This window comes from Passer montanus, unplaced genomic scaffold, assembly GCF_014805655.1.
Source record: "Passer montanus isolate IOZ18808 unplaced genomic scaffold, ASM1480565v1 scaffold15, whole genome shotgun sequence".
NCBI lineage: Eukaryota > Metazoa > Chordata > Aves > Passeriformes > Passeridae > Passer > Passer montanus.
The window spans coordinates 4,540,834-4,564,393 of NW_024362051.1; the positions used below are offsets into that span (position 1 = coordinate 4,540,834).

The window sequence follows — 23,560 nt, forward strand, 5'->3', positions numbered from 1 at the left end:
CACAGACAGATTGAGAGTTTTTTGGGTTGGTTTTGTTTTTTTTTTTTGGTTTAAGTAGCCACCAGCTCTATGATGATGTCTAGAGGCAATGCGGAGCTGTCTCTGCTGATGGAGCTGGCTGTGTTTTAGCATGATCTTTAGGACCGCCGTTGTGCAGGTCACCGGCCAGCTGCAATTTCATCGGCCAAAGGTGAAAATAAAGAGAAAAAGGAGTAAGTTTCTCCCCCTCGCTCCCCTCGCCGCCTCTCATGGATCCCAGGGGGCAGGGATGTTCAGATGAGCATCCGCGCTCCGCCGGCGGCATAGCCCCTTTTAGGAGGGATCTGGTGGGCTCGGCTGGATGGGGAGAGGAGGAGGGCTGCTAAAAACACCGCCCTCCGCCGGGGGAGCGGCGGGCAGCGTGCGGGGCGCGGCGGCGCGGGCCGGCGGGGTGCGCAGTGCGCGCCGCAGTGCGCGGAGCGGGGCGCAGCGGCCGCGCCGCAGGGATGCTCGCCCCGCTGCTGGGCTCCGCGGGCTCCGGCTGCCTGCTGCTGGGTGAGTGCTCCCCCGAGCCGCCTGGGCTGCGGGGTTTGCCCTCCTCCCCGCCCCTCTCCCTGCTTCCCGGCTCCTTTCTTTCTCCGCAGCGGGTGGGGACCCGCTCCCCGCCTTGGCATGGTGGTACGGGCCTGAGCCCTCCAAAGCGGCCTCTGGGCCCGCGGTCCGGCTCCGCATGGCCGTCCCTGCTCCGGGATAAAGGGTATTCCAAGCTCTCTAAGGGAGGGGGCAGGCGGGAGCATGGGGATGGCATGATGCTCGGAGTGACGCGTGCGGCGGAGCCGGCACCATGAGCCGCCGTGGCAGTGGTGAAGAGAGCTCGGCGGGATGCATTACATAATATCTCTCAAACAGTCCTGCTGGCTTGTTCCACCACTCCATCTCTGGTAAATTTGTTGGGGCACTTTGTCTGTAGTGGGTGTGTGAAATAGGGTGGCGCGCTGGGAGGGGTGCGTGCGTGCTAAGAGCTGATGGGCAGAGGGTGATGCTGGATCCCATTGTTTTGTGGGCAGGCAGTGACGATTCCAAGTGGGTCTGCATTAGGAAATTCTTGCGAGTCTGAAACAGGAGGATTTCTGTAAGGTATTTAAAGGTTCATCTTGAATTGATCTGCTGTGCTGATTTGAAATTGAGTCCTTTGAATCTCTGTGAAGTGTCTTTTCTAAAGAAAGGTAATGCTCAATGTCTGTGCTATTTCCCCCTTTATGTATCAAAAAGCTTCCCTCTAGACAGGCAGACTTCCAAGGAGAAGAAGTACAAAGGGAAAAATTATTTTAAAAGACAACATCTTAGCATCATTAGGTAGATGTTCTGAGGGGAGTGTTGATAATGGAAAATATTGTAATTATTTATGTTCATGCCTACTTGCTATTTTTGATTATGAAAAAGGATGTTTCACACTGAAAAAAAAGGGAACCTAAAATTGCTAGCCTGGATTTTGCCTCTGAAAATATCCTGTTAGCTCTCACTAAAGGCAGTGGCCTTACAGCTGCTTATATCAGCAGCTTAAATCAGCGGCTTCAGAACTGTAGCAAAACTCATGCAGTGAAATATGGCCCAGAGGGAATTACAGGGGTGAAAGAAAGGAGGACTTGGCTGGGAAGCTGTGGGCAAATGTTTGTTACTGTATTTTGGGGCCCAAGGGGACTGCTCTGAGCCACATTACTGGTTGCACCAGGCTTGTTTATGACAAGAGCAGGAGAACAGGACCCACTGGGAACAGGTCTCCTGTGTAAGCTCCTACCCTCAGTCCTCCACATGTGCCCTGAGGTATTGATTTCTTGCTCCACATCTCAGTGTTTCTGCTGTGTCTCAGCTCCTCTCTCTTGTGCATCTGGCTATCCCAAAGTGTGTGTCCAGGGCCTCACTTAATGCTGTTCTCTCTTTATTTTAGTGTGAACATGACTTTAGTCCAACGTTTCTGTCTGCAGAATAGGTGCCCTCAGAAGAGAAGTGTGCTGTTATAGCCTTTTGCAGTGGCACTGAGATGTGTGCCACCACAGGTGATCTCTGAGACATGGATCCCACCTGAGAGCCAATGGCTCTGCCTGACCTGGCAGTGTGGCACCTGCTCAGCCCTGGAGCAGCAGCTGTTGTTCTCATCTCTGGTTTTGGCTTTCTGATGGCCCCATCCCATCAGTCATGTTGCAAAGGAGTCACCGTGGCTGTGCTGATTTACTGAACAAGGGGCTCCTTGGCCATTACAGCCCAGTGAAGCATTCTCATTTAATTCAAATTAATTTCTGGTGCCATTAGGAAAGTTTTAACAAGTTGAGAACAGGTCTCTAATGTTCATCTCAATGAAGTAATGATAGAAGTCAGTGAAAGACAAAGCCAATTATTTCCCACCGTGTAGTCTTGGATGGTCTGATGGATGCAGAGAGTTGTGTAGCAAACAAAACACAAACCTAAGGGCAAATTCCCCTAGGGATTTGAACATTGCTGGTTTGGTTGAAATTGTCCAAGAATTCACCTTACCCCTTGAACTCTGGGATTTCCTACTTTTACTCCTCTGCTCCTCTTTCATGTGGCTGCAGCCATGAGCCTCTTGCATGCCCTGTCAGTCCTGCCTCACAGAAAGGATGTCTTTGTTCTCTTGCCCCCTGGCAGCAGCTGGAGGCCAGGCAGGCACCTGCATTCATGCATGGAGGCACAAGAAGGGAAATCTGCCATCACAGTGTCCCTTCCCACCAGCACCAGTTCATCTCCAAACATTTCTCAGTGCATGTTTGCAAAGGGCTGGGAGGTTCATCTGAGGTTACAGTAGACTTGTACAACCCCACTCCTGGTCCTGGCTCTCGTGCTGTGACACAGGAGCCCTTGGTGATGCTGTGTGTACAGAGGAGATGCCCAAGGCTGCTCAGCCCAGCCTGTGGTGCCAGGTGCTGCACTGGAGGCAAAGCTCATGGTGTTGGCTGAGGTATATTTAGTTGCTTTTATTCTCCATCCCTATTATTGCCTCATTTGAACATTTGCTAGATACTATCAAAAGGAAAGATTAGATACATTTGGATCTCCCTGCTCCCTCATAGGAAAAGTTAGGACATAGTAATTTTTCTCTGCTGTTCCTGACTAATCTGAACATTTATTTGATTCTTGTCTCCACAATAGAACTATGGATATTACAATTACATTCAAGTAATAAACATAGGAGAGAAGCTTTGAAGACAGATGGTAAATGGAATTAACTGGATACCCTCAGAAATAGGAAAGCTGACTTGGGAGTGAGCCAGAAACAAAGAAATACAACATTACATCAGTAAGGGTATAATTGCCCTTTTGATGTCACAAACACTGCAGAGCACCAGAGGGTTTAAATGTTTCATAGTGAGTACATTTCTGAGAGCACTTTGAGAGAAATACCTTGTTCTTCCTTTATCACAGCACAGTTGCAATCAGCATCTGGATATCTTGAAGGTAACTGGAGGCAAGTCTGGTGAGATGGAAAGAGATGGTGGGTAACGTGATGCAGGCAGTTATCATTTGGTGGGTTCACAGGGCAACTCTTTTCCTATGGCTTTGTTCTTAACTTTGCTACATTATTTCTTAATATAGACCCAAATAAAATAAATTACTCTCTTTCTGATGAGAAATCAACATGAAAGAAAAACATCTGTTAATCTATTCTTTTAAGTGTTCTGCATAGGTTCTTTGGGGATGGGCCAATACAAGTAATGAGGTTGTTTTCCTTCACTGCTATTTCTGTCTCTTGTGCTACTGTGTGAAGCCAAAGCCCTGCAGGTCCTTGGCACTGGGGACCCATCTGTCCCTGCTGTTGTCCCCGCAGGGCTGTGGGTGCCAGGAGCAGGGACAGCTCAGAGGAGGAGCAGCGCAGAGCTCTGCCCCTGCAGCTCACCAGTCTTGTCCCCTCTGGAGAAGGTACTGGTGGTCCAAACTGCTCCATCCTCTCACCTCTTTCCCATTGTGCAGGAGGGTTTACAGAGCTCAGGAGCCCAGATACCCTCTTACCCTGTGAAACCACTCAAATGGAGTGGAGAAAGTTGTATCAGAGAGCATGTGGCCATAAAAAAATACATAAATATGCTTGAAATATACATGTAAAATCCTTGAATCCCCAGAGGTGTATCAGAGAGCATGTGGCCATAAAAAATACATAAATATGCTTGAAATATACATGTAAAATCCTTGAATCCCCAGCAGGGACCCTCACACTCCTTTCCACACTCTTCTGCATTTTGCTGTGAGCCATGATTGGCTCTCCAGGAGCTTTTCTTCCCAATGTGCTGATTCAGAGTTTTTGCTAAGCCTTTTTGGAAATTTCAAGGAACTGAGTGATGATTCCATACAGCATGATACAGGGAAATGTTCTGCTGGGCTTGGATTTATTGTAGTGTGCCACTAGGACTTATTGATGACAGGTCATTTACTGTGTTAAAGCCTCCTTGCACCATAAACATTGTCACAGAGCCTCCAAGGTGACCTGAGGCTGGTGGGGAGGTGGGTGAGGAAGCAGACCAGGGGCTTTGCCTCATTTTGCTTCTTCCTACACTCTGTATATAGGTAAAATTATAAATATTTCACCATCCTACTGGAGAATGCACTATGGAAAACACGGTAGCTGGTGGTGAGAAAGTAAGACACTGGGATGAGTGAGGATTTTTAGTCAGGAAAGGTGTCAAAGCCACAGGGGTAGTTCAGCACCTGCAAGCTGGTCCCCAGCTCCTTGCTGCAGCCACAATGCAGCATGCTTTACTCACTGCTTGGGCTTTTGCAAGCACTGATGTAGCTGCTTCAGCTACAGTGTGTAGCAGATACTTCAGAAAAACACAAGAAAGACACTGGGCTGAGTGGGGATTTTTAGTCAGGAAAGAGTGTCAAAGCCACAGGGGTAGTTCAGCACCTGCAAGCTGGTCCCCAGCTCCTTGCTGCAGCCACAATGCAGCATGCTTTACTCACTGCTTGGGCTTTTGCAAGCACTGATGTAGCTGCTTCAGCTACAGTGTGTAGCAGATACTTCAGAAAAACACAGCTGAAAATGCAGCCCCTTCTTGTCCTGGGCTGAGTCCACAGCAAGGTTTTGGCAAGACCCCATGGTGATTCCCCCACAACCCCCGGATTAGTCAGCCACACAGGGCTTTTTCTGTCTTCTGTGTTGTGTGGGATATTCCAATCCCATAAAATTGGAAAGAAGCTAAATCCAACCAACCTGTCCAAGTCATTTTCTTCCACACCACAGGAAGAAAATGTCACTTGTCAAAAAAAAGTGTGTCATTCAATGGAAATCATGGTTTTTCTAGGAAAGCCCCAGTTCAGGGAGGAAAAGTCTTTTTATTCAGACCTGTGTGCCATGGTTTTGCAAGATGCAGCTCACATTTCCATTTGCTCAACAAAGTGGCTTTGGTTGTGTAGATAAAATCTCAGAGTCACCACATGTGAACTTGCAGTGAGGAGTTTCCACTAAGCACTGTGCAGTCATGCTGCAAAATCCGTGCTGGATGAGTTGACCTCTTTGAGAGTAACGGCTCCAAAGGCACCTGGGGGTTTTTAGGTGACTTTTCCCTCTGAGGCCAAGTGTGTCACTTGGCCCAGGATCAGAAATTCCAAATGCTGGGTTATTTGGAAAAACAACCCCAGCAGAGGCTCTTTTGCCCACTGTTGCCTGTGGCAGAGGTGGAGGGTTACCTGTATAAATTGTTCTTAACTTTGCTACATTATTTCACATTTTTTCATTATTTGCTACATTATTTCACATTTTTCACATTATTTCATTATTTGCCGCATCTTTACATCTTTTAGTGGCCAGATTCTGAGATCCCTCACTGCTTTCACTGCTGAGGGTTTTGATGATGGCAAGGAGGGGAGCATCAGTCCCACATCTGGGAACAGACACTTGGATGCTCCACCTGGCCCCCTGAGTTTGTATTTTGACCACAGAGGAACGACAGCCACACCAAATCTGTCAGCCAGATCAGCCACTGCAATGGGACTTTTTGCTCTGCCAAAGGAGGTTTAAGATAGATATTAGGAAAAATTTCTTCATGGAAGGGGTAGTCAGACATTGGAACAGGTTGCCCAGGGAAGTACTGGAGCTGTCATCCCTGAAAGTGTTCAAAAATATATAGATGTGGTGCTAGGGGATTTAATTTAGTGGTGGGCTTAGCAGTGCTGGATTGACCTTTGGGGGCTTTTTCAACCATAATGATTCTATGATTCTGTAATTATTAAGATACAACTTTGGGTGAAGTACCAGAAGCGCTGAGGTGGCAGGGACCTGGTGTGTGGTGCCAGGTAAGCTGATCCTTTCACAGAAGCGTGACTCTCCCTGCTGTGAACATACTTTTATTTGGGAAAGTTCTAGAAAGTACTAGAAAAATCTTCCAAGTTTCCTTATGACTAATCCAGATCCTGCTTATTTGGATGCCAACATGATATCTCAGCCATGCTATTTGTTTTTCCCCAATGTTTTCACCCCAGACAATGGCACAGCCTCCTCTCTGGGACAGTTGCCCTTGTGGCAGATCTGTCTGCTCCTGGGGCTGTGCCCCCTCTTCAACCTGGCATCTTTTGCCTTTGGAAAGGATGGGTTTTCCCTGCTGCTGAGAGCACGGGCCGCTCATGGATGGGTACAAAAGGCACCATGGCTCACTTTGAGCTGCTGCTCAATCTGCTGTTGGATAGAAAATTTCACAGCCTTCACTTCCCTGGGCAGGCCACTGTGCTTGTTCATGGCTGAGAATCACAGGGGCTGGCTGAAATGAGCTTTCCTTCTCCCACCAGCCATTAGGAAACTGGGGCTGGGCTGCCCCCGTGCACAAGGCAGAGCAGTCCCTGGGCAGTGCCCACCTGTGTGGGCCAGTGATGGTGCCCAGGGAGGGACAGGGGCTCAGGAACAGCCTCCTCAGGGAAGGGCCTGCACATGGTAGTGGGCAGAGCCCTGCTCCTATTTGCCTCCAGAGCAAAAAGCAACTTCCTTCCAAGGGCTATGAAATCCCTAAGGTCAGCTTCAGGAGCCACACTGACATCACTGTGACCGCTGGGGTGTCCCACTCGCTGCTAGATGGCCCCAGCCAAAAGCTACAGCAGGCAAAACACTGAGACGTTTGCTAAGTTGGCATTCTTTTTTTTTTTTCCCCATCTCCAAGGGCAAGCATGAGCTGTTCAGCACAGGAACCGGCATGCAGATTGCTAAACTGATTTAACTTCTCTTTTTTTCCTCTTTGAAAAATTATCTAGGAAACAGTCAATCATTCTGCTGTTGATTGAAGTGAGTTGGAGGTGATCTAAGCAGTCAAATTATAGAAGGCAGGAATGGTGCAGACTTAATGTCTTTTCTGCAGGAAACAGTACTTAGTTATAAGAAGTGGAGAGGATGTTATTTAGTTTGTTGTAAGATTCTTCGCAATGATGGGCAAAAAAAGACAAATATATTAGAACCCCTTTTGAAGTGTTAAATATACTTTATTTAGTATCTTAAATTGCTGGAGATTGGGATTTTTTCCTTTTTTTTTCTTTCTCTCAGGGAATTTTGTCCCATTTGATGCCAGAGAGATGATAAGGACTGGTACTCAAGAGAGCAAAATATGTGAAAGGAAGGAGAAGGAGGGGATTTTTTCTGGCCAGGATGTTGATCTGGCCAGGATGTACCACAGAAATAATCTCATCCACACATAGCCTGGCTGTGCAGAAAGAATAATTCCATGACATGTTTTTGCAGGATTTCCCCCAAACTTTATACAGTTAAACCCCATAGAGATGCACTGCTTCAAAGTACATTGGTCTATAGTTGAGCAACCTCTAGTGTTCAGTTTTCCATTGGATCTGAATCTCTTTGCCTCTGATATTAATTAGATCTCGATTGTTCAATTTTCTTATCAGTCCTTTCCGGAGCAGAGGTGGCCTGTGAGGGTAGTACATGTTCCTGTGACGGTAGATGTTCGTAGGTGGTCACCGATGTTCTGCTGATGGCCTTTTATCTTTCTAGGTATCTTCGGGCTCCTCTGAAAAAAAACTAAAGAAAATTCCTTTCTCTGAAATAAAGCCAAATCAAGTGTAACTAGAGAGGCAAAATAAAAATTTAAAAGTTATCTTGTTTCCAACAGTTCCATCTTTTACTGCTTCTCCTACCGTGGGTGAGCCTTTGCTTGTAAGAGCAGCTGTCGGACCTTATAAACACCTGACCTCACTGGAAAAGGGCCCTCACCATCTACTGGGGTGCCTCAGGGCCCCGAGCCCCTCTGAGGGAGCCTCTCCCGGCTGCTCCCGCACAGCCCCAGCCATTTTTTTGCCGTTGTTTCAGGGTTTTTGCTACAATTTAGCTGGACACCCAACACCTGCCAGGATCCTCTGTTCTGCCTCTGCCCCCGCTTAGGGCTTAGCGCTGTGCTTTGTTTGCCAGCTCTTTGTGTGCTGGGCTCTGCCGTTCCCTTCACCATTGGGAGGGCACGGCCTGGCTGCCCCTGGGGGCTGCTGGGGAAACCTCTTTTCCCTCCCTCAGCCGTCACCCAGTGCAGAGCGGGGCCGGGCCCGCGCCACAGCGCTGCAGGAACGAGGGAATCACCACAGCCGCTGGCCGGCCCGGAGCCAGCAGCGCCCATGCTGGCCGCGCCCGGAACCGCAGCCAGGGACAGGCCTGGGCCCAGTGAAGGCCGCGCTCGGGTTCCTGCTCTTGTTATACACCGTGCAGAGCGGGGCCGGGCCGGTGCCACAGCGCTGCAGGAACAGGGGAATCACCACAGCCGCCCGGCCGGCCCGGAGCCAGCAGCGCCCACGCTGGCCGCGCCCGGAACCGCAGCCAGGGACAGGCCTGGGCCCAGGGAAGGCCGCGCTCGGGTTCCTGCTCTTGTTATACACACACACACACACACACACACACAGAGAACTGGCGCCCGGAACCGCAGCCAGGGACAGGCCTGGGCCCAGGGAAGGCCGCGCTCGGGTTCTTGCTCTTGTTATACACACACACACATACAGAGAGAACTGTTATTGCTTTTCCATACTTTTGCTTTAAACCCCCTTAACTTCAAAGTTATAATAATTTGGAGGGAAGGCGGTCACATTTTCGATTCCAAGGGAGGTTCCTGCCTTCCTTGGCAGACATCTGTCTTTCAAACCAAGATACCAATACAGCTCAGTTTTAGGTAAAACCCTGCTCCGTAAGTCCTGGTAATCTCATTCAGAATTATCTTTTCTTCAGCCAAGTGTTCCAACAGCTCCTTGGAGCTGAGAGCAGCTTGTGGCTAGCCTGTGAGCGCAGCTTGTAAAAAGTCACCCAAGTCGTGCCAGCGTCCTGATGTCCCCTGAACCTTTGTTCACTGTGGGTCTTTGGGTCTCCCTTACACACCCTGCTACAGGGCAGGGACACCTGCCACTAAACCAGGCTGCTCCAAGCCCTGTCCCACCTGGTCTTGAATGCTTCTAGGGATGGAACAGCCCCTGCTTCTCTGGGCAGCCTGTGCCAGGGCCTCCCCACCTTCACAGGGAGCCAGGGTTTTGAGATGCCGCGGGAGCCGTGCCCAGTGACCTCCTCCCTCTGTCTCCTTGGAATACCCAAGTCCTGCTTTTTTTCTGCCTGAAAAGGGTCTTTTTGTGCCGCCTCCTCCTCCAGCCCGAATCTGCCGCAGCTGAGAGGCTGCTGAGGGTGGTGTGATGCTCTGACCTGCCAACAACAATTCAGGGCTGTGTTTCCTTTCGGGAAAGGCATTTGCATATCCTATTCACTTTATTTGGTTAAATATATTTGAAAAGGCAAAAGCTCTGTGTCATTGAGACTGCAGAATGAGCTGTCTGGGGGCCCCCTCCATCTTAACCCTTTGGAACCTTGTTCTAGCATCTTGGAGGCTTAAAATATTCAGAAAAAAGAGATTTTAAGGCTGTTTTTGCAGCAGGTATGGGGAAGGAGGCTGGAGACAGGGAAAGCCCTGACAGAAGTCAGCAAAAATGTGCCATATACATTTGAACTGAAAATTCACTTATGTGCAGCTACAGACTGACTTGAAGAGAATTTGCAAAATTTAGCATGGACAGAAATGTCTTCAGGGTGACTTGAAAGTACTTGTGAAAACAGGAGAGCAAAAGTAAGTTACAGCAGTGTCAGGCACAGAAAAGTGCAGGGTGCTCCAGGATGTGGCATCAGCAAAGGGAACTTTCTAGAAACAAAAATAGAAATAACGTAATTGCTGCTTTAGTTAACGAAATAAATAAAAAACCCTCAAGCAACAACAAAGATCCTGAAACATAAACCGTGTGTTTAAAAATCATTCAAACAATGTAACTGCTTGTAATTAGTGTCAGGAAAAGAAAAAGATTTCAGCAAAGTATTTAATTTGGAATATTTAAGGACATCTCAAATCACAGCCCAACCACAGATTTCTCAAAAACCCTCTATGAGATGATGCCAAATCCCGCCTTTTCCCTCATTTTCCAGCACAGTGCCAGGCCCTTGCTGCCAGGGGAACAGAAGCTGGGTGTGGGATGTGGTTGGGGTCTCTGGCTGGTGGATGCCAGCCCTGCTGACATGCCAGGGTGCAGGAGAGACCCCCTTGGACTGGGCCAGGACATGGCCCCTGCACATCACTGTGTGCTGCACCTACCAGGCCCAGCTGCAATGTGGAGACTGTGCTTCTGGGTGCCTGTTCAGTGTTCTGAGGATGACAGCTGGGAAGAGATGCATAAGCAATAAATTCATCATCCTGGGTTTATTTTTGTTACCTTGCCATCAGTTGGCATCCCTGTGGTGTAAGGAAATTGAGGGCTAGAAGGAGAGGAGGCAGAAACACTTGCCCAGTAACATAATATTAATGTTCCTAATTATTCAATTAATCTTCTGTTTGTGCTGTATGCTTCCTTCCTGCTGCTCTTTGGAAGTGGTCCAAAATATAGGCTGTATAAATATACAAGCATAATATCTGACCAGAAGGTATAGAAAAGAAAAGGAGACCACTAAAAAGACACACAAAGAAGTAAAGTTCCCCTTACACATTATTTGAATTAGTGGCATTTTTTTATTTCTACTTGAGGCACAGTTTTCTATGGATGGGCCTTCAGGAATGTAGAGATCCTGTTGGCAGATTTCTGTTGTGTAACTGAAGCTATCACTCTGGTTTATGGGAATGTCCTGAAAACCATAGCAGCAACTGGGTTTTTTCGAGTTATGCTCAGAATTTCGAAGTGGAACTCTTGCATAGAGCAGTGGAAGCTCCCAGGCTATCTCAGCTCTGTGTGGTTTCCTGGTGGTACAGCCTCATTTAGCTGCTCTGATGACTCTGTGTAAAGTCATAGAACAGTTTGTGCTGGAAAGGACCTTTAAAGTTCATCTAGTTTAACCCCCCTACAATGAGTGGACATCTTCAACTAGACCAGGTTGTACCAAGCCCTGTCCAACCTCACACTGAGTATTTTCAGGGCTGAGGCATCCATAGCTGCTCTGGGCAACCTGTGCCAGTGTGTCACCACCTTCCTTGTAAAAAAATCATTCCTTATACCTGGTCTGAATTGGCCATACCATTACACCATGTCCTATCCTTTATTTTCCTGGCTATAAGCAGCAATGTTTAACATTCAATCATAATCTGCGTTTCTCATTAATTTTGATAAGGTGTAAAGGCATAGAGAGATTCCATAGGTGGAATATTTTATAGGACTCTTTAACTTTGTCTTTGGCTGGGAGCATTAAATGCACTGTGATTTACTGACACATCTTTTTTTACATGCCATCCTGAATGGGTCAGGTCTCAGCCAAATCCCAGAGAAGTTCTTTGAAGTCTTCACATTGATTTTACTGGTAGGTGGGTCTTACTGGGCTTTAGACTGAGCACAAAAGGTGAAGTCTAATTTCCTTTGTACTAGAATAAACATCCCTGCTACTCAATGCTTTCTCTTAGCTGTGAGTCCAAAAAATTAGGTTGTCTTCCCATAAAGCCCTGTCCCCATCACTCTGCCCTACAAATTACCTGGCAGAAAATTCTGGGGAGAGGGAAAGCTTTTATTCAGTTTATTACTTGGAGTATGCTTATGTCGTTTTTCCCTTAAGGTAGGCAGCCCACATCCATATTCCTCTCTTTGTTCTCCCTCAGATATCTCCAATGGTTGTTTCAGAGAGTGAGTCCATATGCGTATGTACTGCAATGAAAGCAAAACAAGAGAAAGGGAATTACTGGTCAGGATATTTACAGAGAGGGTAAAAGGGTCAGACTCTGCACAAAACATGTTTTACTCAATCTCACCACTTATACTAAGGGTATATTACCCATGGTGAGCTTCATCGTGGTAGGCAAGACCAGCCCTTACCAGCAGGAGTTTGAAAATGGGCTCCATAGCACAGTAGGTTGGTGTTAATCCAATATTCATTTGAAATCGGGATTCCCATGCCCCCTTTAGGGCATTTCAGCAGAAAACAGGTATGCTGAGACTGTGGGCTACTGGCACTGAAGCACCCAGCCAGCCCAGGACTGTTCACACACCTGAAATATTTTCTTGACTACAAAGATTCTGTCAAGCTGTGGCTCAAAAAGAACAAAGGGGCAGGAATCTGAGCTGGTGAATATTGCTGAGGTCCCATTAAGCCAGCACTGTGATGCTGATTTGCACCTGCAAACCATTCGGTCTAATACTCCCTGCCTTACTCTGGCACTTGGATGAATTAAGCCTGATTGCAGAACAGCCCCATGTGACCCAAAGGAGTGTTATTTGGTTATCTTGCCTGAAATCTCATTAAATAGTCTCTTCATTCATGGGTGTTCTTTGAGAATTCTCCATTACAAACTCCAATATCAAAAGTAAAATTTAGGACAGGTCGGAGAGAAACCTTATTAACTATGGTAATAGTAAGTCTTCACACAGCTTCTGTAAGTCTTCACACTCTGCTCCCTGCTTTTCTGCCAAGCGGTTGTGGAGAGCCAGCCAGGAAAAAAGGGAGTCGAGGAAAACAATAATTTCAGTGTTAATAATGCCAGACATTCAGCTTCTAGAAGGGAGGACCTCTCAAATGCCTTCCTAACAGCCAGAGTCTTAAGCAGGAATTGAACAGTAAAAAAATGAACAGTAAATTATGTGATGATATGCAGCAAGGGCTGCCAGGGGCCCAGGGGTGGCACACCCATGTTATCTTTGCTCAAGAGAGGGGAGTTGGAAGCTATCAGACACTGTTGGTTTCCAGTTGAAAGGAATGTTCTTGTAGTTGAGAGTATCTCAGCCAGATCTCTCAAATGTAAATGTTAGTAATTTACTATGACAAATGAATTTCAAAGTTCTGGTCTTGTTATTTTGAGTGTAAAGTAACAAAACCTGGTTTGGGCTGGAATACCGGGGTGTTGGGTTGTTCTTTCAATATATATAGCAGTAAAAGGATGATGTTGGCAATAGTTACTCTCTTACTATTTTATTGATTCAGGGGATTTGTATTTATTCTACTCGATCATCACACAATGGTTTGGGTTGGAAGGGTCCTTTAAGGTCACCCAGTTCCAATCCCTCTGCCATGGGCATGGACACCTTCCACTAGACCTGGTTGCTCCAAGCCCCATCTAACCTGGCCTTGGACATCCAGGCGTGGGGCATCCCCAGATTCTCAGGGGAAGTGTCTCCATCCATGTGCTCCAGTGTCTCACCATCCTCACGGGGAAGAATTTCTTCCAATATCCCATGTAACTGTGTACTCTGTCACTGTGAAGCCATTACCCTTTGTCCTGTCACCATCTGCCCATTTAAACATCTGCAGATATCCGACCTATGGAGTTTCTAGTTCAGCAGACCCGAAATAGTGGCAAAGACTTTCTTTTATGATGACTTTTCCTTAAAAAAAAAAAAAAAAAACAGACTCTTTTAGATGACTTTTCCTTAAAAAAAAAAGAAAAAAAAAAGAAAAAAAAAGGCAGATTCTAATTTTAAACTGCGCAGTTGCAGAAAGGTTTTACAGTTTTACACCCAAAAGCCTTGCTCCGAGCCTGTAAATCCTCCAGTATGACAGATGTGCGAAAACACTGCAATATTCAGGAGCGGAGAGGGTGGGTTTTTCCTCTGGGAGGCGGCTCCCATCGCCGGGATGTGGAAGCTCAAGGGTTACAGCGAGCATCGCTGCTGCTGCTGCGCTAATACAGCCTAAGCCGATATTAGCCAAGCTTAACTTCTTTCAGCCGTTTGCGGATGGGAGGGGGAGGGACGCCCTGCAGTCAGCAGTTCTGTGCGGGGATCGGGAGGGCAGAGCCCCGGCCATGAGCTGACCGGGCAGCAGAGGGACCGGGCACCGGCGCATGGTGAGTCCCGGCGGGGCTTTCATTGTTCTTACTGCAGTGCTCTGAGGAGCCCGCGGCCATCCCAGCGCGATCCGGGAGCTGCCTCCGGGCAAGGCTCGGGTGGGTCTGGGCGGGCTGGGGGGCTCCAGACGGGACTTCCATCCCAGGGGCCTCGGGGCGGTCCCGGGGGCCCGCAGGCTCCAGCGGAGCCGGGCTGCGGAGCAAAGCCGAGCCGCAGAAAGCGGCGGGCGGCGAGAGCTGCGGCCGCGGGAGCCGGGGCTGCTGCGTGGGTGGGCTCGTTCCGGGGGGCGAGGCAGGACAGCTCTCGGCGGGTCACCGCACGTGGCTTCGGCAGTTTCCCGTTGTCGCGCGTGTTTGCAGCAGCCTCGGCGGGGGAAAAGCTCCTGCCCGGCTCTGGCTGGAGTTCCCAGCGCTGGAGGCGGCTGCCCCGAAGGTCCCGCGTGGGCTGCGGGGCTGCAGAGCGCGGGGTGGCAGCCCTGGGGGCTGAGACCTCCCCGGCAGCCCTGGGATCAGCGGTGAGCACAGCTCTACCTGCACCCAGTCAGCCGTGGGGGCGAGTTCACTGGGATGCAGAGACGGAGCCTGGCGACTGGGGCTTCCCTGGGGGACTCTGCCCCTCTTGGTTCATTGTCCCAAACTCTTGACCCTACGTATCGGGGCTTGTTTCCCACAGCGGGAGCTCTGTGCAGCATGGCACACCTGTGTAGTTGTGGTTGACCTCATATCCTGTGTTGACTTTTGGGCCCCTCACTCCAAGAAAACATTGAGGTGCTGGAGTGTGTTTAGAGAAGGGCAGCGGAGCTGAGGAAGGGTGTGGAGCACAAGCCGGATAAGGAGCAGCCAGAGGAGCTCAGCCTGGAGAAAAGGAGGTTCAGAAGGGACCTTATCACTCTACAAAGGAGGTTGAATCTAGGTGGGGAGGTTCGTCTCCTCCCAAGTAGCAAATGGAGGGACAAGATTAGCTGACCTCAAGGTGTGCCCGTGGAAGTTTAGGTTGGATATTAAAAACGATTTCTTCACCAGAAGAATTTTTCAGCTCTGGAAGAGGCTGCCCAGGAGAATGGTGGAGTTGCCATCCGTGGAGGGATTTAACAAACGTGTAAATATGGCACTTTGGGACACGGTTTAGTGGCAAGCCTGGCAGTGCTGGGGGAATGGTTAGACTCGATAATCTTAGAGGGCTTTTCCAGCCTAAAGGACTCTGGAAATCTGTGACATCCTGCTAGTTTCTAAGCTTTCTGTGTCTCAACTTTCAGTCACCCAGACTTCAGTGCAGGCTCTTTGCAATGTATATCTCAGCCTGAGGGATCTCCCTGAGCTGGTAACAAAACTTGCCTTTGCCAAAGTTATGCAGCAGTGGTAGGTTGCAAGCATTCCGTGTACTGTGTGATGTTCCTGATTCCATGCTATGCATTCCCACTTTTCTCAAGCATAGAACCATGAGCATACTCCATCCACATGGGAAGACCCTGCTGCTGTGTAGGGTGTGAGAGCTCATGGGACTCATGACACTTTGGTGTCAAGGACAGAACATGAAAACCTTATTTGTAGCCATGAAATGCCTATCTGGACACATTGTGGTTCCTTGCTTGCTGTCTTGTGTATGTGCCTGTTGTTGGTGCATCCCATCCTTTGGCATGCTGGGGACAGAGCAGGTTTGGCACGTGAAGAGAATGGGAGGATGATGCTTTCAGCAGTTTGAGAGAGCCTCCTGGCAGGTGGAGGGTTCCTGCCTGCTCCTGGAGCTGTACCATGTGGTGGGTCAGGCATGGCCCCGGGTACAGCTGCAGGGGCTGTGTGCACTGTGGGGCCTCCTGGGAAAACCTTCTACACCGGGGCAGTGAGTGTCCCTAACGCCAGGACACCGGGGCAGTGAGTGTCCCTAACGCCAGCAGCCTTTCTGCAGTGATCACTCTGCTTGTACTGATATCACACAAAAGAGAAACATCAAGTTGTGTTCCTTTAAAAGCATGGTGATACTCTTGAGCACAGAAGAGATTATTTTGAGAAGCTCTGGCTCTTGCAGGCAGTGTGTTTCAGTTCTGACTGGAGGCTACTGGCACAGGGCCCAGGCAGGCAGAGGGCACGGCAGGAGCCGGCAGGTCTGTGCAGCGTGCAGGGCCAGGCTGCTGCATCACCCTGCCCTGCCCGACTGCTGGCCCTGCTGCTGTCCCCCACCTGCAGTGGCAGGGGGCAGTTGCCTTCCTTTGGGTTTTTGGGCACACGGCCTGCCTCTTTATTTTCTTGCCCCTTACTGCACTGCAAGGTTGCCAAATAAGCCTTGAACAACTTTCAAAGCTGCCTTCAGTTTCTGGTTTGTTTGGGGATAAAACTTGGAGCGGATTCAGGCAGTCACAGTTCTGTGTGCACAGGGTCTGGATAAAACTCTGCTCTCTCCATGTGTACTTAACCTTTGGTACCCCCTCAGTCCTTCCCATCTGTGCAGACAGGGTCCTTTAGAAAAGCACTACAACTGCAGGGCCAGGTTGGATGGAGCCCTGAGCAATCTGACCTAGTGAAGGGCATCTGCCCATTGTGTGGGGGATGGCTGGATGATCTTCAATGTCTCTTCCAACCCATCTGTGATTCCATGAACTTGCAGGGAGCTTTCCTGTTAACTAACCTGGTCTAATTACAGTCAGATTACTCTAAGAGAGGGATACAACTGTATTTGTTATAGTTAGTGACACTACTGTTACTTTTTTGTAAGCTCCCATTTTGATGTCATTTTCTAGTTTCAGTTTCCAGTGTAACAGTTGTAATACTGTCTGCATGGGCATGTGTTTGACACAGAGCTGGCAGAGCCTTTCAGTCCTCTTTTTTCATATGGCTTGGCTTTAACTGCAGTGGCAGGTCAGTAAGAGTTGGAGGTCTTCAAGCTGTAGGATTGGAATAAAGATAATTGCTCCTTATAATAATAAAGGCAGTGTTTAGCTATGATACGGCCCTCACTGTGAGGTCTCTCTCTACATCTACAGCAGAAGATGAAAATCTGTGGTGTGATAATGCACAGGCAACCTCCTGCAGACAGCAACAGGCCAAATTTCCAGGATCTTCATGGCTGGAGGCAATGCCAGCTGCAGTCTGGCCTGCTTAGCCCTGCTGTGAACACTTGCTACATAACTGTTGATATTGGAGAAGGCAACACAAAATTGAAGTTTGACCAAGTACGTGTTTTGGTCCAATCTGAGCTGTCACAGAAGCAAGGCAGGTTAACACCTGGCTTGGAAGTGGTATTCAAAACATTCCTATTCTTCCCTATCCTCTTCAGGACTAACTCTGGACATGCCACTGTGTCATATCCTAAGCATTATGGAAGATTTTCTGTTATGAGCTTGTTTAGTTTTCTGTGTCACTTTGGATGAAGGACTCCCATGCTTGCCTGAATACAATTGACTGATAGGATCCTCAGTGTTATTCAGAAACCATTTATTCTGGTACTGCTGCCAAAAGAAATGGCAGCAGTGAACCCAAAAGGGGTTGCAGATGGATCAGTACCCCTGAACTGGCGCACAAATATTTGTGCTGGTGCCTGGGAAAGGCAGGGTGGGTGTGGGAGTGATGGAAGGGGCAGATGATCAGGAGAACTCCTTGCCCTGGCAGGACTGGAATGTGGTGGGGCATCCCAGCCTGTGCTGGCTCCACCAGCTGTGCTCCAGGCAGGGGTGGAGGTGGGTGTGTGGTGGGCCAGGGAGTCGTGCAGGGAGGACAGGACCCCACCCTGGCACCAGGATGCCATCTGATCATGCCCGGTGGGGATGTGCTTGTAAGCTAACTAACCACTTTTTCTGACACTGTAGCAGGACAGGTATTTCTGTGCCAACAGCCATGTGCCCTAGTGAGGGGTCATAAGGTGAGGGGCCCCTCATGGCCCAGTCCAGCAGTGGTGTGAGGTGGGGTCATCCTTCCTATCCTGCCAGAAGCCAGCAGGAATCAGACCTCTGCAGTTTGTGCATGCAGCAGGAGAGCAGCCAGGGCTCTCCTGTCAACTGTCCCTGTATCACTGTCACCAGTCTCACACAGTGACCCTCCAGGTGCAGCCAAGGGCAGGGTGTGAATGCTCATGGAGAGCTGGGAACTGGCAGTGCAGGAGTTTGCCTGAATGTGTGTCCTTGTCTGGCAGTGACCTGCTGTGGGACAGCAGAGCCAGCCCTCAACAGCCAGGGCAATGCATGCTTGTGGTATCAGCTCCTTCCCTGCCTGGCATTGTACCCAAAGCCTCCACCCAGCCATGGCCTAGGGCCTTTGTAGTGTGAGATGGCCACAGAGGGCCTGGCTATGGCATGTTCGTGTGGAAAGACTGAAAATGAGCCAGGCAGTGAGCTGAGGAAGGGAGTACATCCCAGCTGGGTGCATGGAAGGGAAAGTCCCCTTGTGTCCCTGCTCCTCTGCACTGCCCAGCACTGACACTGCTGCAGAGCCTTCAGGTGACTGGGGTTCTTAGGACCAGGGCCTCTACAGACAATACTAAGGTTTATTTAAATTCAATATTTAAGGGCAAACATCAAAACTTTCCCTGGCAACAAGCCATCCAGCTCTTTGCAAAGCACCTTCACATCTCTGCTCTGCCAAGCCAGCTGTCAGGGGTGCAGCTCCCTTCTCCCTTTCCATTCAGTGCTTCTCTTTGTACTCTGCCCCAGATAACTATTTTTGTGCCGTTCTTTAAGCTGTTTGTTTGCTGCCTGACACATAGTATTCAGGAATCATATAGTATGTGGGACAATCAACCATCAATGTCAGTAAAAACAAAAAAATAAAGCCAAAACCCAACCCAAAAAACCTCATTCTTCACAAGAAGTGAAGTTGACAATTACTTGTGTGTACTTCTGGGAAGGGGGGAGCTTTGCAGATGTTCTGTGAGCAGTGTGCAGAACAAAGCCCCAGCCCTACCAAAAGTAGTCCCACGATTCACTGTCAGGATCCAGCCTTGTGTGACAATGCCAGCAGCTCATGGCACTTCAGCACAAGCCCAGAAAGCCTTGCCATAAGGCTGAGTGGCAAATTCTCTCCTCCTTTAGTCACCTCAATAGGATGCTCCTGTGGACTGTACTGCCTGTGAGCCAGGGAAGCCAATGGGGGAGATCAAGCTCTGGTTTCCCCAGATGGAACTTTGCAGCCCTCATGCTGATTTTGGCACAGTTGTGTGAGCAGGCTCCAGAGAGCTTAAGACAGCCAGAAAACCCCACAACTTTGGTGGTTTGCTTTTCCTTCTGGCTGGGTTATATTTTAGCTTGAAGGAATGGCCTGAACTCACTTGAGGTCAGCACACAGAAGCTACACTGGGATAAGGGGAGCAAGAGGAATATGATGGGGAGGATATTTGGTGCAAAAATATCCCATGTAGGTTTTCCCATCTGAACTCCATGCTCTGCAACCACAGGCTGAGGTTTTTAGCCTGATAAAGGAAACCTCATGACTTTAGCTCATGCTGGTGCTGGGTAACATTTAAGGATGTTTCAGCAGTTAGAGGAGCATTTTTGTTACTATGCCTTAGGCAACTGATGGACTTCAGACAGCAGAGTTGTTGAGCTTTTCCCTTTTGGTATGAAACTTAAAATGCTTGCTCTGGCTTCCTGATGCTTTGTTATCCAGAGGAGTGGCAGATTTGGACCAGATTCCCAGTCATGGCTTTTCCGTATGTGTGAATCATAGTGGCTTCTGAGGGCTGCTACACTGCTCTGCTCAGGGGTGCAAAAGGTATTTTTATGTTGGTCCACATGTTTGAGCTGTGCTGAGTGGGTGAGGAGGTGTGGGATGGAGGACAGAGCTTTCCATGAGGATTTGGAATCAGTGGATGAAGAGGGACTCAGTGCAGAGAGATGAGGATGGGTTGGTGGTCCATGCATGGCTCCGAGCAAGGAGCATTTCCAGACAGCTGGGGGCTGGATTTTGCTCTCTGAAAGATCGCAAATGTCTAAAATAAGATCTCTGCATAGCACTGAATTATTTATTGAATATTTCTCTAGGCAAGGGACCAATACGCTGTAGATATTTGAGATACTTTAAATACTTCTATTTATGTGTGATTACTGGTCTCTTTCAGGACATTGAGCTCCTTGTTAGCATTTTTCCCTTGTTAGTGGATGCTTGCAAAGATCTTGTGTTTTGCAAATACATTTCCCAGCAGTGCAGAGCAGGAGGGAGCAGAGGCCAGTGCTGCTCCTCTGGTTGCTTGGAGATTCCCATCCTTTGTCTGTGCCCTGCCTTTGGGGTTGGGGTTGTGAGGAAGGTGGATGGAAGCTGGAGGGTCAGCAAAGCCCCTGAGCCCAGTGCTGTGGTCTGCCATTAGCTCTGTCCCCAGGAACCGCGGGGAAGGAAATGTGGTGCCATGGTCACACCCAGGCTGTTACTGCACCTGGTACTTACTTAGAGTTTTTTTAAGGAGTGAGGTGTTTCCACAGTAATGCTAGGGGCACATGGTATTATGCAATTTGTGCTGTTAATCATCAGTCAGAAATTCTGCTTTTAATATATATTTTATATATATATGCACATGCACACACAAGCATTTACATCCACGCATGCAGATATATAATGTGTGTAAATACTATATATAAATGGGACCCCGTACTTCAGCAGCTTTTTCTCTGAGCCATTCCTTCTGTCCTGAGTGAAACTGCCTGTCTCTCCAAAAAAAAATAATACACCACTGGGCCAAGTTCATACCACAGCCCCAACTACATGCTGATGTTGAACTGGTCTCTTTCATCCATCCCTGTGCTCTCCTCACTCACTTACTCACTTACTCACTCACTCACTCACTCACTCACTCACTCACTCACTCACTCACCAGGGAACACAGGAAAGCATGCTGGCCTCCTTGCCAAAAAGTTTATTTGTCTTATTCTCCTACAGATCCAAGGCTTGACCTGGATGCAAAGCCTTTTTCCATTGTGGATAACTGCCTCGCTGAGTGGGAGGGAGGGCTCTGGGAGAGGGTGAGTGGGAGGCAGGGGCACGGGGACAGTCCCTGATGGTGCTGCAGCCCCATGTGTGCTCCCATGCCCCAGACCCTGAGTTCAGGGTGCACCGAGCCCCCAGGCAGCTCTGCCAGCACAAAAGCAATTTGAGCTACACAGAGGCTTGGGTACTCTTGAAATCCTGTTCTTTAATAGCCATGTTGGCAAAAGGCCAGTTTCACAGATTGGAATGGGTCTGATTCTCAAAGGAAAGGGAGAAGGATATTCTTCGCTAGTAAAAATAGAATATAAAAGTTATAAACTGCTTTTATAACATTTCTTGATCATGGGGTACTTCTCTAGCATTTGCTCCCCAAAGAAGTGCCACAGCCTCACAGGCGTTGTGTGCCTGTCCTCCCTTGTTTGCTATCCATTGCCTCTCACCCTCTCTTATGTTGCCTGAGCACCGACATAATAATCCAAAAGAAGAAATTTTATCTCAAAACCAGTTCCTTTTCTTTCCCCTCTTTTTTCCCCTTTCCCAATTATAACTCATTGAGTTCTAGTGGAACCACAGTCAATGAGGCCAAATGCCTTGGCTTTGAGTCCTCTGTTATTATTTGACCCTGCAAAGAATTGTATGATCTAAGTAAAACACAGTAATTGTGGCTGTGCACTGGAGAGACAATTATTTTGCTCAGTGAGTAAAATTAAGCACCTGTAAGAGCTCAGTTTGGTCTGGTTTTGGTTAAGCAAGGGGCATTATTTAATGGAAAACACAGTTTTTATGAAAATGTGCTGTCCCAAAAATCAAAGCAGTGATACATCATGTGCAGGCTGTGAGAGATTGGCTTAGGGTGATGTGTCTGAAAGTGAGAGACATCAAATGGAGAAAAGGACTATAGTGAGATAGGCCACTTTAGAGGAGCAAAAGCAGGTTTCAGGAAGTTTTAAGTAGTATTAGTCTTGGCTTGATCAATAACACTAGTAATTGCTGAATTGCATGTGTGGCTGATTAACCCTTGCAGAGTACAGAGGTCCCTGTTTGTGCATCCAAGTACATGTGGTGGGTCAGGGCTGTGGGGTCACCCTGCCCAGGCTGCTCTGGAGGGATGTAGGACTGGCAGTGAAATATTTTGGGTCACTGTTGTGCTCATGTGTTTATGCCATAATTGCATGTGGGACAGAAGCTGTTAGATGTCCTGCAAAGCTATGTGAGCCAAGGATTGCTTGTCTCCTGCTTCATGGGGCTTGCTTCCCAAGAATTTCCACACAGCAATTCTTTCATAGTTTCAGATACTTCTGGTGTTCCTATTTCCCCCACTTCTGCTGTTTTTATTTTCCCCTTTACGTTTATCACACCCTTTACTCTTTCTCAAGCAGTTTGCAAGTTTACAGACTGCCTGGCTTCCTGTCTCACAGCAGGGAATTGTTCTGTAAGGTTTTCAGTAGCTCTCTGTAATGCCCAACAAATACATAATTTTCTCTCTGTAATTAACACTGGTTTTGTTCTGCTGTAAAGGGTGGCATTATCATTTCCATAAACACTATAGTGTAAAATAATTAAAACAGAATAAATTGACCTGATCATCAACTAGTTGAAAATAGAATGGTGGCCAAGTGCCATGAGTTTTCCAAATTTTCGTGTTTAAGTAAAACAAATGAGAAAAAATCTGCAGGTTTGGATCAAACCGTGTATTGTGTTTGTGGCTGAGGCACAGCACAGCCTGTAAGATCTGTAGCAGATCTTATTAGATCACCTGTTCCCATCAAATCTAGAGAAATGTGAGCCCAGCCTGCTGCAGAGTGGTTGGTGTCCCCCTTCCTCACCTGAGCCCAGCCCCAACCCACACTGGCTTCAGGATGAGGCCTGAAGGCTCATCCAGCTTCTCATTCTCTGTGCCCACACAGGGAAAACTTGTGGAGCTGCAGAGCAGAGGCTGACTTGGCATCACTTCCCTGGTTTTAATTACAGCAGTGATTAGGAATTCACAGCCTGTGGTGTCCCAGGAGCTCCCTGGCCAAGTTGGAGAAGGTCAGAGGTACTGAGCTGCATTTAATGGCAGGGGCTCCTCCCAGAAGCCTAAATGGAGTTTGAGGAAAAAGGAAAAATAAGGATGATTATACTCTGCAAGCAATACACAACATCCCCAAATGCCTCTGCCTGCATGGCTGTGACAGCCTCTGTGCATGTTTTCATGAAGATGTTAATTATTGCAACAGCTTCCATTTAAATAAACAAATGGTTTCCAGTGATGCAGTCTGACTAATAGCTTTAGGTGTCCCTGGGAATGCTGATGCTCCCTTTCCCCTTGGCAAATGGAAACTCTCTTGTAGTGACATAGTCATAATTTGAGTGCCATTCATGATTTGAATCCCTATTGCAGAGTCCCTCAAGTCCTCTGTACAGAGCACTAA

At 48.3% G+C, this 23,560-nt stretch overlaps 1 protein-coding gene across 7 annotated transcripts in view; it reads left to right on the forward strand.

Annotated features, from left to right (window-relative positions):
• Positions 1-396: 396 nt before the first annotated feature.
• ACSL6 (acyl-CoA synthetase long chain family member 6) overlaps positions 397-23,560 on the forward strand; it is a 58,069-nt gene continuing 34,905 nt past the window's right edge. For 3 of the 7 annotated variants that reach the window (XM_039701361.1, XM_039701367.1, XM_039701368.1), the window contains exon 1: positions 397-534. In XM_039701361.1, coding sequence (XP_039557295.1) covers positions 486-534 — 49 coding nt within the window. In that variant the 5' untranslated portion in view covers positions 397-485. Of the gene's footprint in view, positions 535-1,046; positions 1,117-13,930; positions 13,995-14,048; positions 14,244-14,283; positions 14,343-23,560 lie in introns of those variants that run through there. The other 4 variants (XM_039701364.1, XM_039701362.1, XM_039701363.1 and 1 more) reach the window with 4 other exon arrangements.